The following is a 16819-nucleotide window of genomic DNA, read 5'->3' as shown; positions in this document are numbered from 1 at the left end:
TGCTTTGGAGATTTTTACTGGGATTCAAGTTCTTATTTCTTAGGAAGAAATCTGTATCCTAGCTACTGAGAAATGGGCCTAGGGATGGATGGGGGCAGAATACCCAGACAGGGGACTAAGTACAGTACAAACACTACTGCAGAGTCAGGATGGTAGAACACTGGCCTGGCAGGTGTGAGGCACTGGGTTCAATCCTCAGCACTACAAAAATAAAAAAAAACAAATTAAATTAAAAAGGAAAACAAAGTTGAAGACTGCTGTTAACACAGTCCTCTCCCACTCAGTCCCTGTTGAGTCCACTGAGGGAAGGAATGGTGTGTGGATGCCCAGGCTTGTGCTCACCTGCTGCTGAGATAACATCACTCCTGACCAACCAGGGGTGAGGGTGATGTCACTCAACACTTCCTTTGTGAATGCACTTTGAGGCCATGCAGCAAAGTTTCTTCTACTTTATCTGCATCCATTCTGTCTTGGCTTGGAGTGGACAGGTGAACCAGAGCTGTTGCTACCACTATTTTGTAACACAACAGCTCTGCTGTCAGGGGCCTTGCATGGTGTCCTTTGTGTGTTTTCCAATGCAAAGTCCCCCAGTCTGCATCCTCAACTGTACACCAGACTGAGCCCTGGTCCTCCAAAGATGAGTCTATTCTGGGGAACCTGTTGAGTGTCAGGTGTTGAAGGCCCTTATACAACTTTCTTTTCTTTGAAACTCAAGGAAAATTCTTTTCTTGGAGTTTATTTCTGCATTTCCCCTTCTTTTGAAAGCTATTTTCTCTCTGAATGACTTGCTCCAAGACTCAGACGAACCAAGTACTTGGGTGCTGAATACTTAGTGCTGGACAGACACCTGCTGTTAACAACTGTTAGAGAAAAGCAGAGCTGTCCAGGGAATGCCACATGAAACATGTATACAATTGTGACTTTTCTAGTAGCCACAGGAAAAGTCTGTCAAAACAGGTGAAATTAATCTTGGTACTTTATTTGATGTAATATGTCAAAAATACCACTTGGGGACTTCTGGGAAGATGGCGACCAAGAAAAGCAGGGCTTAAGAGCCCCGCTAACAACCAATCTCCATTATCACAAAAGCAGCGCCTTTCATAGCCAGAAAACACCATCACCAGAGAAACAAAAAAATCACCAGGCTCCAGAGAGAAAGCGGACTGAGAACAGAGCTCAGAGCCACAGAGGAGATACACCGGCCTCACACCCGAGACCGCGGCAGCAGCGCCATACAGCCGGCGGCAGCGGCGACTTCACCTGACGGCTACAGCAAGCCGAGGTGAGCCGCTGCGGAACAGCCAGGCGGGATTTCTCACCGCAGGTAAAATCTAAAGCTCCCAGTAGCTGAGCTCAGCACACGCTGCAGGGATTCAGAGTGAAAATCAAAACCAAGAAGAAATACGCCAGCCTCACGGCCGAGGGCATAGCAGCAGCGCCATATTGCCACCGGCGGCAGCAGCAGAGAATGCACCGAATCCAGTACAGCTACATCTGCGTACTCAAGAACAGTGAGTCAAATTGCGGGCCACAGAGGAGAAATCCCAGTACTGTACTCCCTGGAACTTGACCCAGTGGGGGAGGGGCGGTGGCAGAGATATCACACCATAGGAGAACGTGCAACCTGGCACCCCCCACAGTCTAAAGCAGCCTCTATCGACTCTCTGGGTCGGAGACTCTGTGATAAAACCCAGTAAAGGAGTAGTGGATTCTGAGATACTACAGACTCAAGATCCAGAACACCTTAAGTGAAGTCATAGTGACCCAAGGGAAGAACCCAGAGAAGGCACAAACTTCCTAAATCATGGGAAAGAGGAATAATACTGGAGCAATGAATGCCCACAACCCCACAACATCAGAACCCGATAAAACAGAAAATCAGAGATTTCTAGAAGATCAAATCAGGAAAATAACTGTAGAAATAATAGAGGTGCTTCGAAAAGAACTCAGAGAGCGAGCCAAAAAGAGATAAAGGATGCAATTAATGAAGTAAAGGCCTCAATTCAAAGCACAAACAACCGATTAGACCACATGGAGAACAGAATCTCGCTCTTAGAAGATGATCATTCCAAAAATGAACGCATAGTTTCTAATCTAGAAAAAAATATCCGACAGCAGGAATCTGATATTGAAGAAATATGGGCCCATTTTAAGAGAGCTAACCTAAGAATAATTGGAATAGAGGAGGGAAAAGAAAGTGAAACCAAAGGGATCAACAATCTCTTCAAGGAAGTAATAGCAGAAAATTTTCCAAACATAGAGCAAGAGGTTGATACACAGGTCCAGGAAACTTATAGAACCCCCTTTAGACAGGATTGGAGAAGAGGATCCCCACACCACATAATTGTCAAAATGACCACTGTGGAAGCCAAGCAGAGACTCTTAAAGGCAACAAAAACAAAGGGCCAAGTGACATTCAGAGGCAAACCAATTAGAATCACTCCAGACTTCCCAAACCAAGTTATGAGAGCCAGAAGGGCTTGGAGTAACATATTCCAAACTCTGAAAGAAAACAACTTCCAGCCAAAAATTTCCTACCCAGCAGAACTTTCTATCAAATTAGATGGAAAAATAAGAAGCTTCCATGACAAACAGAAACTGAAGGAATTTATGTCTTCAAAACCAGCACTAGAGAAAATACTCAAAGAGATTAACTACAAAGAAATAGGTAACACACTCCAGAACTAGAGAAACAAGATTTTCCATCCAACAGACAACTAAGATTGGTTATCTGTGGAGATTCATTATTTATGTTAGTCTTTTACCTATCTCTAAATGGTATTGTTTGCCTTTATTGTTGTTAATTTTTAGGATTTCTGTATACTCTTCTGTTGCCTGTGCCATTGAAATCATATCCAAGAAATCACTGCCAATTTCAATGTTGTGAGGTTTTATGACCCAGATTTTCTCCTAAAAGTTTATAGTCTTAAGATTTATATTTAGGTATTTTATCTATTTTGAGTTAATATTTGTATATGGGATTAGGTAAGGGTACAACTTTATTCTTTTCCATGTAATTATTATGTTTCAACAATATTTAGTTAAAAGATTGTTATTTCCACCACCAAATGTTCGTGGAAACCTTGTCAAAAATAACTTGACAATATAGGGAAGAATTTAGCTCTAGGCTTTTATTTAACTCCAGTGGTTTATATATCTGCCTTTAGAATAGTACTACACTGTTTCAATTATTGTAGCTTTATATGGTTTGAAATCAGAAAATATATATCTTCTAGCTTTGTTCTTTTTTAAGATGGTTTTGGGTATCTAGAGTCCATTTTCCATATTAGGAAAAATTTTTTTTTCTGAAAAATAAATATATAAATATATGATAGTTTCACCTAAGAAAAATAGAAAAAAAATATTCTCTGGTAAGAAAGAAAGTAAAAAGAAATATTGAAATGTTATCTTTACGTCATCAAAAGCTTGGTATCAGACAAATGAAACTGTTATGTGAGATTATCATTTTTAATTTTGGATAAATTGCTATAATACTAGATGTCAACCACTAAGCCAAGCATGGGAGGGAGGGATGGGGAGAGAATGGGGTGGGGTTCGGGTGGGGGCTGACTGGGCGATGTGTGCATGTATGTCTACAAAAGTTTGTATCCCACCATGATGTATATATACAGTGCACCAATAAAAAAAATACCACTTATCCAAAATATAAAAAATACTACTTTTCAACATATAATCAATATTTTTAAATTATCAATATCTTTTACATTTCTTTGTCTTTTGTTTTTGTTTTTGTTTTTGTTTTGTGGTACTGGGGATGGAACCCAGGGGCATTCTACCTTTGAGCTGCACCCCCAGCCCTGTATTTTATTCTTTATTTTGAAACAGGGTCTCACTGAGTTGCAAAGGGCCTCACTAAGTAGCTGAGGCTGTCCATGAACCACAATCCTCCTGTCTCAGCCTCCGGAATGCTGGGATTACAAGCATGCCCACCGCGCCCTGCTTTTTTGTACTATCTTTAAAACCCAGTGTATAATGTACATTGAAGGGCAGCTCAGTCTCACCAGTCACATTCTTATCTGTTTTTTTATGGTAGAAGGGGTTCCTAGAAACCCTTCTACCTTCTCTCTACACTCCCAGACCTAATATATATATATTGTAAACAGGGTCTCTTAAGCCAGAGAGGCTGGCTTCGAACCTGCCCAATCCTCCTGTCTCCGCCTCCCAAGCCCGGGGATTACAAGCATGTGCCACCACACCCAGCAATTCACCAGTCACATTTTAAGCACTCAATCATTACATGTGGTCAGTGGCTACCATGTTAGGCAACACAGGTCTAGACCTCATTCCTGGAAGCCAGTTCCAGGAATCAGCAGCATCATCTGAGAGCTCCTTCCAGCCACAGAACCTCAGGCCCCAACCAGACCTGTGGAGAGGGAGAGTTATTTTAACAATACACCTAGGCGATTCATTCCCATGTTGGAGTGAGGCATGCAGATCTAGAATCCCTGTGTTCCATGCCCACTCTTCACCTCTGGGGTTGAGTTCATTAGTCTAAGGTAGGGCCTGGCCCTGGCATTATTTTAGAACCCACCCCCCTTCCACTTTTCAGTCAGGCTAGAGACTGACGTGTGTCATGGGCTCTGGGGGCCAGAATGCCTGACTACGCCTTTTTTTTTTTTTTTTTTTTTTTTTTTTGCGGTACTGGGAATGAAACCCAAGGGCTTCCTACCCCCGAGCTACACCCCCAGATATATTTTTTATTCTTTATTTTGAGTTGCAAAGGGCCTCGCTAGGTAGGTGAGGCTGTCCTCGAACCACGATCCTCCCATCTCAGCCTCCCAAATGCTGGGATTACAAGTGTGCACCACCACACCTGGCTAACTCTGCTATTTTTAAGGCCTTTTGAAATTACTCAAACTCAGTACCTCAATGTCCTCATCTGTAAAATGAGGATAGGAGTCATATCTACCTGGAAGGTTGTTGTAGGCTTCAGTAGGTTAGTGTGTGGACGGCACTCAGGACCCCATGTGGCATAGAGGTTCTGTGGGCTTTCACTCATAAAATGTGAGCTCTGACCCTTGGCTCTTTTTCTTGAAGGTCCGGGGTTACCCAGAGCCCTGCGTGACATGGCACAGAAATGGGCAGCCCATCGCCAGTGGGGGCCGCTTCCTGCTGGACTGTGGCGTCCGAGGGACTTTCAGCCTCGTGATTCATGCTGTCTGTGAGGAAGACAAGGGGAAGTACACTTGTGAAGCCAGCAACGGCAGTGGTGCCCGCCAGGTGACAGTGGAGTTGACAGTGGAAGGTGAGTCTCAGGAGGCGGAGTCCCCAACCATCCCCCAAGGCCTGCAGCTCCTGCCTCCGCCCTCTCTTGGGAGATGGAGAGACTTACAAGAGAAAGCACACCCCGGCCTTGGACTCAGACACCCAGTCTAATGGGAGACGTGTGTTCCTGAAAACAGGGGCGATATCCATGAGGTTATGTTTGTCACACTAGAAATAACTCATTCGCTGCCCTGTTCAAGCCTCCCCATCGCATCCCCTAGCACTGAGATTGATACCAGGCCCTACAGTGGCCTTGCAAAGCTCTGCCCACTCTGGCCCAGACCACCTCCAACTCCTGCTCACCTGCTCACCCCTTGGGATCACGCCAGCCTCTTGCTCTCCTTTAAGCAAGACCTCGGGGACACCTTCCCCACCCTCTGCCCTGCCCTGTGTCCTTACCTAAGGAAGAGCTCTTCCCTACAGCCCTCAGCTGACTCGCCCCTGTCATTACACCTCTCCTCAAATGTCCCCTCCTTTGAGGTCCCCTTTCAGGCTACCCCAGCTTCGTGGCCCTCCATCCTCTCACCCCTTGGGTTTTCCTTCTCGGGCTTATCACTCTCACATTCTCCTCTACTCCCACTACGTGAAGGCCTGGGCAGAGGGGCTGCATCTGTCACCGTCCTGTCTCCAGCATCTGCAGCACCCCCCCAACCCAGGTCCCTTGTGAATATTTGGGGAATGAACGAACAACCTGTAACATTATTAGCATCATCATGAGGTCACACATTCCCCATATAAAGATATCACATAACTTCAAAAGACATACAGGGGAGATAAAGGCATCAGTGTGTTTACAGTGATTAGTTGTTTTGTCTTTTTTCTCCTCTGTATTTAAAAAATCCTATGAACTTAAAAACTCTTCAGAGAAACATTTGATCGTAAGTAAGATGAGATTTTTGTTGCTGGTATGTGCTCTTGGCGTGCTGAAGCCACTGCATCAGGGAGAACATTCCCAGGTCAGGCCACTGGCTGATGCTCAAGGGCCGGATGTCTGGAAGGACACAGGGGTCTGCCAGCCCCTCAGAAGTAAAACAAGGTTCCCTCATCCCTTCCAGACCTCTCTGTGCACTTATAAACCAGCGGGCAGACTCATTTTCCATCTTTCAGAAGATTGTCCTTCCAATCAGATTTTTCAGGAAATGCTTAACTGTGGATAAGTTAAGATAGCCAGAAAAGATTCCAGAAGGAGGCGAGGTGCACCCGGGCCAATGGACACTCTTTGCCCCATTTTCCCGATGTTTCGCCACACCATGGAAGGGCAGACAGGCTGTTTCAGGGAGCAGAGTATGAATAGTTTGGATGCTTTTCCTAAATTCCTTAACTAAGTGACTTACTCATTTTTACAACCTTCAAAGTGCCTGTGGCCGGGGCATTCCAGATGGGAAGGAGCCCCGTCAGAGTCTCAGGATGGACCTCATAGCTGCCATTCTGAAGCTGTCCTTGTCCCCCACATTACCCGCTTTTCAACCCCCCAACTTTGAGACCCACAAACAGAACTCATGCTGTCCCCTCTCCTGGTTTCCTGTTTGGAGTTGGGGGGAAGAGAGACAGCTCTGAGTCATGAGTCAAGGTCCAAAGTCCCAATCCCAACTTTTGCCAATCAGATGTGTGATTCTGACCCTCTGGACCTCGATTTCTGCAGAATAAAGGGTGCATAGACATGGCCTTTACAACCTGGGCCTTATTTTCTATGATTCATGTTGAAGGAAGACTGGGGTGTGTTAGGAATGCAGGGGAGGTGTATAAAGCCTAGATAATGTGAAAACCTTTTTTTTTTTTTAATTCCCATTGTTCAGAAAGTTTGTTCTGATGTCTCAACCAAGGGGGAACTTTTTCAGTAGATTATAGCAGGGGGAAGTAAATGAGGCAGGGCAGCTGCAGAGGAATGAGAGAAGGCTCAGGCTTTTACCCTGTCCCTGCCCTTTGGTCTTAATTGAGGGGACTCAGACCCAGGCATTTAAGATGTTTTGTGCCTTCTCACCCAAGGAGATGGAAAATGGCCTCGAGGCTGCAGCCTTTTTAAGTGCGAGTAGGTCTGTGTACATTCTGTTTCTACATCAGAAGTGACGTTAGCTGAGGCATGGTTTGGGCCACCCAAAGACCATAGGCCTGGAAGGATCCACTCTTCCCATCTGCCATTGATAGGTTGTTGATAGTGCCAGGCTAGTGCACATCTTTACAAAAAGAATCTAGCAGCCCACCTGCCTTCTCTGCAGTTCTCTGAATTATGCCTCCTAGTTATATTCTCACCTGAAGAGAGCAGGGTCTGGAATTGCGAGTGTAGCTTCTACTGGGAGCCTTTTCATCCCTTAGGGATCACGTTTAGGAGGCAGCATTGTGCAATGGGAAGAAAGTCAAATGGTCCTGGAAGGACGCCCAGCTCTACCGATTCCTAACTATAGGGAAACTGACCTTCCTGAACTTTATCTTTTTTTTCTGTAAGTTGGAGCTGGTGGCTGCCCCATGGGGTGCTTCAAGGATAGCCACAGCCACTGGAAAAGCATCTGCACCCAGGAAGTTGTAGCCTTGTAATTATTTAAGTTGAGGTTAACGTCCTTAGAGCTACTTTCAGAGGGAAATCTGTAAGAGAGAAACCTTCCTCAACTAACCTCCAATTTGGCCATCAGGGCCAAGAAACATAGTATTCCCCATGAGGACAAGACCCTTAACAACAAGGGCCACGCAGTTATTTGAGGCCTTTCTTGGAGGTGGGGGGCAACCATAGTCTGAGCCCTGGGAAAGCTCTCTAAAGCCAGCTCAGACACCTGCCCACCCACAGAGCACTGGTCCCTGAGGGTTGGTACAGAGGAAGGCAAGACATGTGCCTGCCCTCTGGGAGTTTCCTCTCTAGTAGAGAGACACAAGTCTGTTCTCTAACACAGATCTGTCCAACAGATATATATATGATCTATCTATGTATTAATAGCCATATCTTAAAAATCAAACCAGGCATGGTGGGAACACCTGTAATCCCAGGTGGGATTACATGAGAGGCTGAGATGGGAGGATTGCAGGTTCTAAGCCAGCCTCAGCAATTTAGTGAGACCCTCAGCAACTCAGCAAGACCCTATTTAAAAATGAAAATTGGGCTGGGAGTGTAGCTGAGAGATAGAACACTCCTGGATTGTATCCCTAGCACTATGCACATAAAATCAGGTAAAATTAATTTTAATAAATTATTGCATTTAACCCAATATCAAAGGATTATCATTTCAATGTATAATCAATACAAAAATTATTAATGAAGTATTTTACTTTCTTCAGCATCTGAAGTATATTTTACCCATATAGCACATCTCAATTCAGACCAGCTATGTTTCAAGCACTCGATAACCATGTGACCAGTGGGTACATGGCCATATATACAGTTCTGGAAGCTTCCATCTGAACAGGCATAAACAAGGCACACACAGAAAAATAAAACAGAACAAATGAATATGACGGGGCATTGTCCTGGGCCATTGTATCCCCAAAGTAAGCAGAGATGTGGGGAGAGCGAAAGGAGGTGGCCAAATGGTGGACGGCCCTGCCTGGTCGCCCTTTGCATTTGAAACAAGAGAGTCATTTCAGGGAGCAGAGCGTTGGCTTTGAGGACTCATGCTCAGGGGGCCAGGGAACGCCAGACTGGCAGGCCGGCAGGAAGCCAGGCCTCAGGCAGGTCTCACCCCATCACATGACTGGCTAGTGCAAACGCACACACATCTGTATCACCAGGGGAATCTTGTTAACACCAGGTGCTATTCTGTAGGCCTGGCCCAGGGACAGTTCTCACTTGTCCTTCTTTTCATTCTTGCTGCACCATCCAGACCCCTCACTTACCTGTTACAAAAGTTTCCATTGGTTCTCTGCTTCCACTCATACCCTAATGTCCACATTGTTATTTATTTATTTATTTATTTATTTATTTTTTGGTGGTACTGGGGTTCCTGGAAACCCTTCTACCTCTGGCTATACTCCCAGACCTATTTTATATTTTTATTTGGAAACAGGGTCTCTTAAGCCAGTGAGGCTGGCTTCAAACCTAAGCAATCCTCCTGTCTCCGCCTCCTAAGCATGGGGATTACAAGCGTGCGCCTCCACGCCCGGCCCACATTGCTATTTAAAATAACTTTTATTAAAATCAGATCAAGCCAGCCACAGTGACTTCGGCCTATCATCCCAGTACTTGAGTACTCCTGAGACAGGAGACTTACAGGTTACAGGCTAGCTGCAACAACTAGCAAGGCCCGTAGCAACCTAGTGAGACCTTGTTTCAAAATTAAAAATAAATAGGGCTAGGGATAGTTCAGAGCTAGAATGCCCCTTGGTTTGAGCCTCTGTACCAAAAAAAAATTATATCAGATTTCATCACTCCCTCCCTCAGAATCCTCCAGTGATTTACTGTTGCCTTTTTTTTTTTTTTTCCCCAGTACTGGGGATGGAACCCAGGGGCATTTTACCTCCGAGATACACCCCCAGCCCTATTTTTTAGTCCTTTTATTTTTGAAACATGGTCTCACTGAGTTGCATAGTGCCTCGCTAAGTAGCTGAGGTTCTTCACAAACCACAATCCTCCTGTCTCAGCCTCCCCTATGCTGGGATTACAAGTGTGGGCCACCATGCCCGGCTTACTATTGCCTTTGAATTAAAACTCAGAACCCTTCACAAGTCCCTGCAGCTGTGACCTGGCTTATCTTTACATCCCTTCTGCTCACTCTGGCCAGCTGCTCCACCCTCCCTTCCACCAATAAATCCTGCTTATTCTCTGACTCAAAACTCAGTGCCTGGGGGAGCTGTCCCTCACCACCCCCAGGTGGCTAGGCTATGCTCTCTCCCAAGAACCCAGTGTTCACATGTGTTTAAACTACAAATAAGTACTTTTCCAGGTTCATCTCCTCACTATACTTTAAGCACCACAGAAGCAACTTCTTTTTTTTAAGCACTTACTGAATGTCCAGTGTTGGGAGCCAGACACAGGGCCTGACCCATAATAGGTCTGGCCATAGTAGAAATTCAGTAAATATTTGTTGACAGGTAGCGTGGCTCTCTTGGTGACCCCATCTATAGTGAAATAGTGATTCAATCCCTGTTATGAATAAGGCCTTAGCCAGAGTTCAGCAAAGAGCTTGATATGTCCGGTAAAACTGAGCCCTGAGGAGGGCAGGGTACTTCCAAGAAGGGAGAGGAGACAGAGTTTCTGCAAAAATACTATCCTTGTGGAACACTTGCAGAGCCTGATCTTTAGTTTCAACTTTTTCCCCCACTTTTTTTCCTTAAGTATCAAGTTTAATATTCTGCCAGAAGCTCTGATCCCAGGCACTTCTCCAGAGGTTCTCTTAAGCTGGTGGCTCTAGGTGGAGACAGCATCACCCTGTAGGAGGCACTTAGGAGAAGCATGGCCCTGGGGCTTCCCAGAAGTTGGGGGAGCTGCTGGCATCTAGCAGGGACATCAAGGGGTGAAGGATGTGGCTCACAGCAAGAATTTCCTCCAGTTTCTCATAGTCCTGCGGGACAGCACACCACAGACATGTAAGTCAGTGGTGCCTTAGGCTTCAGTAACACCAAAAAGTTTTCAAGGTGTAAAAACAAGCCCAATGACCTAATAAATGGCTGTCACGCGGAGGGAAGCTTGAAAGGAAAGAAGTTATAGCTCAGAATTAATGAAAAATTTACTCTGGGCATGTCTCTACTAAATGAAGTACAGCATTTGTATATTTATATGTAAATTAGTTTAAATAATTATATACATAAAGGGTACAGTTATTACACTATAGCCCTATACTATTGCTTTGAAAATAAGGATCAAAGGCGAGCTGAAACACAAGAGTGATAGCACCAAATAGCACCGGAGCCCGCGGGGATGCGGGGAATGTAGTTGTCTCCTCGGATTTTGTTGTCATCTCATGTATCTTTTTCAAAGTTTGGTGTAAGGTGATAAATCTGTATGAAAAGATGCCATATTGAGGCCGCTGATTTGGGGTCACATCCTATCACTTAGCTTCTCTCCAGCCTGTTGTTTTTATTGCTGTTCTTTGCTCAGACCGTTCACCGACCGTACGCTTCAAGATAGGGTGGGATTTAAGACATGGATAAGGTCTCTGTGACAACTTACTACTACTCATCCACACGTTATAAAACAGAATTGGTTTGACCTCACACTTAAAGTCATCTCTTTTTTTAATTTTATTTTCCCATTTCAGTGGTCTCTAACTTGTCTTGCTATGTATCTTAAGGTTATTTTCTTCCTTTTTTATATATAATGCCTGCTCCATTATTATTTTTATGTAATGCCTGTTCCATTATTTATTTAAATACTATTTTATCCCAATATTTGTACTATTTTATTTTTTGGTAGTACTAGGGGTGGAACCCAGAGGCTTTCTACCTCCGGGCTATACTCCCAGACCCATTTTATATTTTATTTGGAAACAGGGTCTCACTGAGTTGCTGAGAGCCTCACTAAGTAGCTGAGGCTGGCTTCGAACCTGTGCGATCCTCCTGTCTCAGCCTCCCAAGTGCAGGGATTACAAGCGTGCACCTCCACTCCCGGCTGATTTTTTTTTTTTTTAATGGAGATTAGACCCAAGAGCATTCTACCACTGAGCTAAATCCCTAGCCCCCTCCCTTTATTTTGAGGTCGGGTCTCACTAAGTTGCCCATGCTAGCCTTGAGCTTGCAATCCTTCTGCCTCAGCCTCCTGAGTCTCTAGGATTACAGGCCTGTACTACTGCGTCTGGCTCACAGTGCAATTTTTTATCATTCACTTTTTTTTTTTATTGGTGCACTGTCTTCATACATCATAGTAGGATACATACTTTTGTAGACATACATGCACACTTTTCCCAGTCAGCCCCCACCCAATCCCCACCCCATTCTCTCCCTATCCCTCCCTCCCATGCTTGGCTTAGTAGTTGATATCTAGTATTATGGCAATTTATCCAAAATTAAAAATGATAATCTCACATAACAGTTTCATTTGTCTGATACCAAGCTTTTGATGACTTAAAGATAACATTTCAATATTTCTTTTTACCTTCTTTCTTACCAGAGAATATTTTTTTCTATTTTTTAGGTGAAACTATCATATATTTATATATTTACTTTTCAGAAAAAAATCTATCCTAATATGGAATATGGACTCTAGATACCCAAAACGATCTTGAAAAAGAACAAAGCTAGAAGATATATATTTTCTGATTTCAAACCATATAAAGCTACAATAATTGAAACAGTGTAGTACTATTTTAAAGGCAGATATATAAACCATTGGAGTTAAATAAAAGCCTAGAGCTAAATTCTTCCCTATATTGTCGTTATTTTTGACAAGGTTTCCACGAACATTTGGTGGTGGAAATATTAATCTTTTAACTAAATATTGTTAAAAATAATAATTACATGGAAAAGAATAAAATTGGACCCTTACCTAATCCCATATACAAATATTAACTCAAAATAGATAATAGACCTAAATATAAATCTTAAGACTATAAACTTTTAGGAGAAAATCTGGGTCATAAAACCTCACAACATTGAAATTGGCAGTGATTTCTTGGTTATGATTTCAATGGCACATGCAACAGAGGAGTATACAAACTCCTTAAAAAATAAAAAAATTATTGTATATCCAAAGACAATGTAAACAGAGTTAACAGTTACTAATAGAATGGGATAAAATATTTCCAAATGCTATATCTGAAGGTATATTAATATTCCAACTAGAAGTCCTAGAAATTAACAACAATAAAGGCAAACAATACCATTTAGAGATAGGTAAAAGACTAACATAAATAATGAATCTCCACAGATAACCAATCTTAGTTGTCTGTTGGATGGAAAATCTTGTTTCTCTGGTTCTGGTGTGTGTTACCTATTTCTTCTTTGTAGTTAATCTCTTTGAGTATTTTCTCTAGTGCTGGTTTTGAAGACATAAATTCCTTCAGTTTCTGTTTGTCATGGAAGCTTCTTATTTCTCCATCTAATTTGATAGAAAGTTTTACTGGGTAGGAAATTTTTGGCTGGAAGTTGTTTTCTTTCAGAGTTTGGAATATGTTACTCCAAGCCCTTCTGGCTCTCATGACTTGGTTTGGGAAGTCTGGAGTGATTCTAATTGGTTTGCCTCTGAATGTCACTTGGCCCTTTGTTTTTGTTGCCTTTAAGATTCTCTGCTTGGCTTCCACATTGGTCATTTTGACAATTATGTGGCGTGGGGATCCTCTTCTCCGATCCTGTCTTAAGGGAGTTCTATAAGTTTCCTGGACCTGTGTATCGACCTCTTGCTCTATGTTTGGAAAATTTTCTGCTATTACTTCCTTGAAGAGATTGTTGATCCCTTTGGTTACACTTTCTTTTCCCTCCTCTATTCCAGTTATTCTTAGGTTAGCTCTCTTAAAATGGGCCCATATTTCTTCAATATCAGATTCCTGCTGTCGGATATTTTTTTCTAGATTAGAAACTATGCGTTCATTTTTGGATTGCTCATCTTCTAAGAGCGAGATTTTGTTTCCATGTGTTCTAATTGGTTGTTTGTGCTTTGAATTGAGGACTTTACTTCATTAATTGCATCCTTTATCTCTTTTTGGCTCTCTCTGAGTTCTTTTCGAAGCACCTCTATTATTTCTACAGTTATTTTCCTGATTTGATCTTCTAGAAATCTCTGATTTTCAGTTTTATCGGGTTCTGATGTTGTGGGGTTGTGGGCATTTATTGCTCCAGTATTATTCCTCTTTTCCATGATTTAGGAAGTTTGTGCCTTCTCTGGGTTCTTCCCTTGGGTCACTATGACTTCGCTTAAGGTGTTCTGGATCTCGAGTCAGTAGTATCTCAGACCCCACTACTCCTTTACTGGGTTGTATCACAGAGTCTCTGACCCAGAGAGTCGATAGAGGCTGCTTTAGACTGTGGGGGGTGCCAGGTTGCACATTCTCCTATGGTGTGATATCTCTGCCACCGCCCCTCCCCCACTGGGTCAAATCCCAGGGAGTACAGTACTGGGATTTCTCCTCTGTGGCCCGCAATTTGACTCACTGTTCTTGAGTACGCAAATGTAGCTGTACTGGCCTCGCTGAATTTGGTGCTGCTGCCGCCGGTGGCAATATGGCGCCGCTGCTACGCCCTCGGCTGTGGGGCTGGTGTTTTGCTTCTTGGTTTTGATATCCACTCTGAATCCCTGCAGCGTGTGCTGAGCTCGGCCACTGGGAGCTTTAGATGCTCTCTGCGGTGAGAAATCCCGCCTGGCTGTTCCGCAGTGGCTCACCTCGGCTTGCTGTAGCCGCCCGTGAATTTGCCGGTGCCGCCGGCAGTATGGCGCTGTTGCTGCGTCTGCCGCGTCCTCGGGCGTGAGGTCGGTTATCTCTTCTGTGGCTCTGTTCTCAGTCCGCTTTCTCTCTGGAGCCTGGTGATTTTTTTTTTCCCACTGGTGATGGTGTTTTCTGGCTATGAAAGGTGCTGATTTTGTGGTAATGGAGATTTGTTGTTAGCGGGGCTCTTAAGCCCCGCGCTTTTCTCGGTCACCATCTTCCCTGAAGTCATCATTCACTTTTAAATCCAAATGTGTTACATGTGTAAAACATCTGACCACATCATCATCTTTAAATATGCCTGAGCATTTACATATTGAAATAGTCATGCCTGAACAGTTGCATATTAAACTACATATAATTTACCTTCCTTGTAGGTCTCCCCAGTATTTTAACTAAGGTTTCACATTTCTTTTCTTATTGGAATAATATGCATGGGTGATTGGCAGTGCATTGAATTCAGGATAGCACAGGGGCATTACTAAATGCGCATTATAAAAAGTGGACATTTGTTCTGATAGAACAAAGAACCACTCTCTTAAGCAGTCCTTAAGAAAAAGGTTCAAAGAGGCGACTGCTTCCCGAGTTGCCTGGAGCATCGAGGTTCTCTCCCTCTGCCCTGGCACAGGTGCTCACTGTGTCCCTTCGGTGTTGAGGGTCCCCGTTTGAAGGATAAAAGATGTCACCACAGATTGTTAGAAGCTTTCCTCCTGCTTGCAGTCTTGACCACATCGTTCACCTTTGGCTCAGTGTGTTGTTCAGTTGTCTTTCTACAGCCTTTGATGAAAAGTGCCAGGTTTGTTTTTATCCCCTCCTCCGTTCCTCTGTTGAACTTTTCACTCCTAAAACCTATGGGTATTTTCTTTACTCATCCTTGAAAATTTTAAGACGAGCAGTTAAAATACCTTCAGTGTCTCGGTCTTTTTTTTTTTTTTTTTTTTTCTTGGCCAACGTGATCCTGTTTTCACCAATTCTCATAACTATTTTTGGCATTTTGCTTTAATCTTTCCACTTAACTTTTTGACATGGCCTTACTGTTCTGCCAGATTTTTCATACTTTTGTGAAATTAATTTTGCCTTATCTGACAATATAAAACTTAAATTTTTTCCCTATAAATAGACCAGTTAGTTATTTTAGCCCCGTTTCTTTCCTTGTTTTGATGTAAACTCTCTGGTGTTAACTCGTTAAAATAAGCATTCCTCGGTTCTACTTTTAGCTGGCTGCAGTATGCCTTGCCTTTGAATCATGCCATAAATTGCTCTTACTCTGACAGAAGCACCTCTAAATGGCATTCTTTTGCTAGTCTGGGGGGGAAATACCACATTTTTGCTTTTATTTTATTGTTTAAGAATTTTTAGCCTTCGAATTAAGATGTTTAGCTTTCAGTAGTTTTAAAAAGGCTCAGTCTAATTTTTCTATCATGGCAAAATACACATGACATAAAATGTACCCTTTTAACCATTTTAAAATATACAATTCAGTGTCATTAAGTGCATGTACAGTGTTGTGCAATTATTACCACTGTCTAGTTCCAGAACTTTTTGATTACCCCAAATGGAAATCCCATACCGACTGAATTTTCTTTCTCTATCGCCTTCTCCTTGAGGCCTTGACAATTACTAAGCATCTTCTTTCTCTATGGATTTGCTTGTTCTGAACACTTTATATAAACAGAACCCTACAATAAATGGCCTTTTGTGTCTGGCTTCCTTTACTTGGCATAGGTTTTCAAGGTTTATCCATATTGTGGCAAGTATAGGTACTTTATTCTTTTTAATGACTAGGTAATATTTTACTGTATGGGTAGACCACAATTTGCTATTCATTCATCAGTTTAATCTGTATAATTTTTACCAAATCTTTATCCAAGACGAGAAGAGTGATATAGTAGTATTTATAAGTGCAGTGAATAGTACATTAGGCAAATATTTGTGGTTGGGTATGTGGATAAACGCTACTGTATGAACCTTGTGTAAGAAGCCCTACTTACCCTCTGTTTGGATGCCAGATTTTACTTTCTATGCCTCTCCCCTCTTCTTTTTTGTTTTTGTAACTAGGTCATGTTTTTCCTTTACCATTGCATTTATAGATCTTATAAAATACAGCTGAACAAAATTACCGAGAGCCCTACCACCTATCAATAGCATTTTAATATAATTTCTTCTGATCATTTTCCTGTGTTTGGTTATTTTATTTTTGCCTACTGATGATCACATTTAATTGATAATTGTGTATGATATATTTTTTCATAAAATTC

At 42.8% G+C, this 16819-nt stretch overlaps 1 protein-coding gene across 8 annotated transcripts in view; it reads left to right on the top strand.

The window, feature by feature from the left end:
* MYLK (myosin light chain kinase) overlaps nucleotides 1–16819 on the top strand; it is a gene marked incomplete at both ends in the record, with an annotated part of 182072 nt that overhangs the window by 45520 nt on the left and 119733 nt on the right. For 7 of the 8 annotated variants that reach the window (XM_080696794.1, XM_080696799.1, XM_080696798.1 and 4 more), the window contains one exon: nucleotides 5059–5266. In XM_080696794.1, the coding sequence (XP_080552920.1) occupies nucleotides 5059–5266 (208 nt within the window). Of the gene's footprint in view, nucleotides 1–5058; nucleotides 5286–16819 lie in introns of all 8 variants that reach the window. The other variant, XM_080696795.1, reaches the window with a different exon arrangement.

Source organism: Muscardinus avellanarius (genome assembly GCF_963383645.1).
Source record: "Muscardinus avellanarius genome assembly, chromosome: 5".
Taxonomy (NCBI): Eukaryota; Metazoa; Chordata; class Mammalia; order Rodentia; family Gliridae; genus Muscardinus; species Muscardinus avellanarius.
Note: the sequence above shows the minus strand (reverse complement) of the source record. Positions and strands in the feature narration are given on the sequence as shown.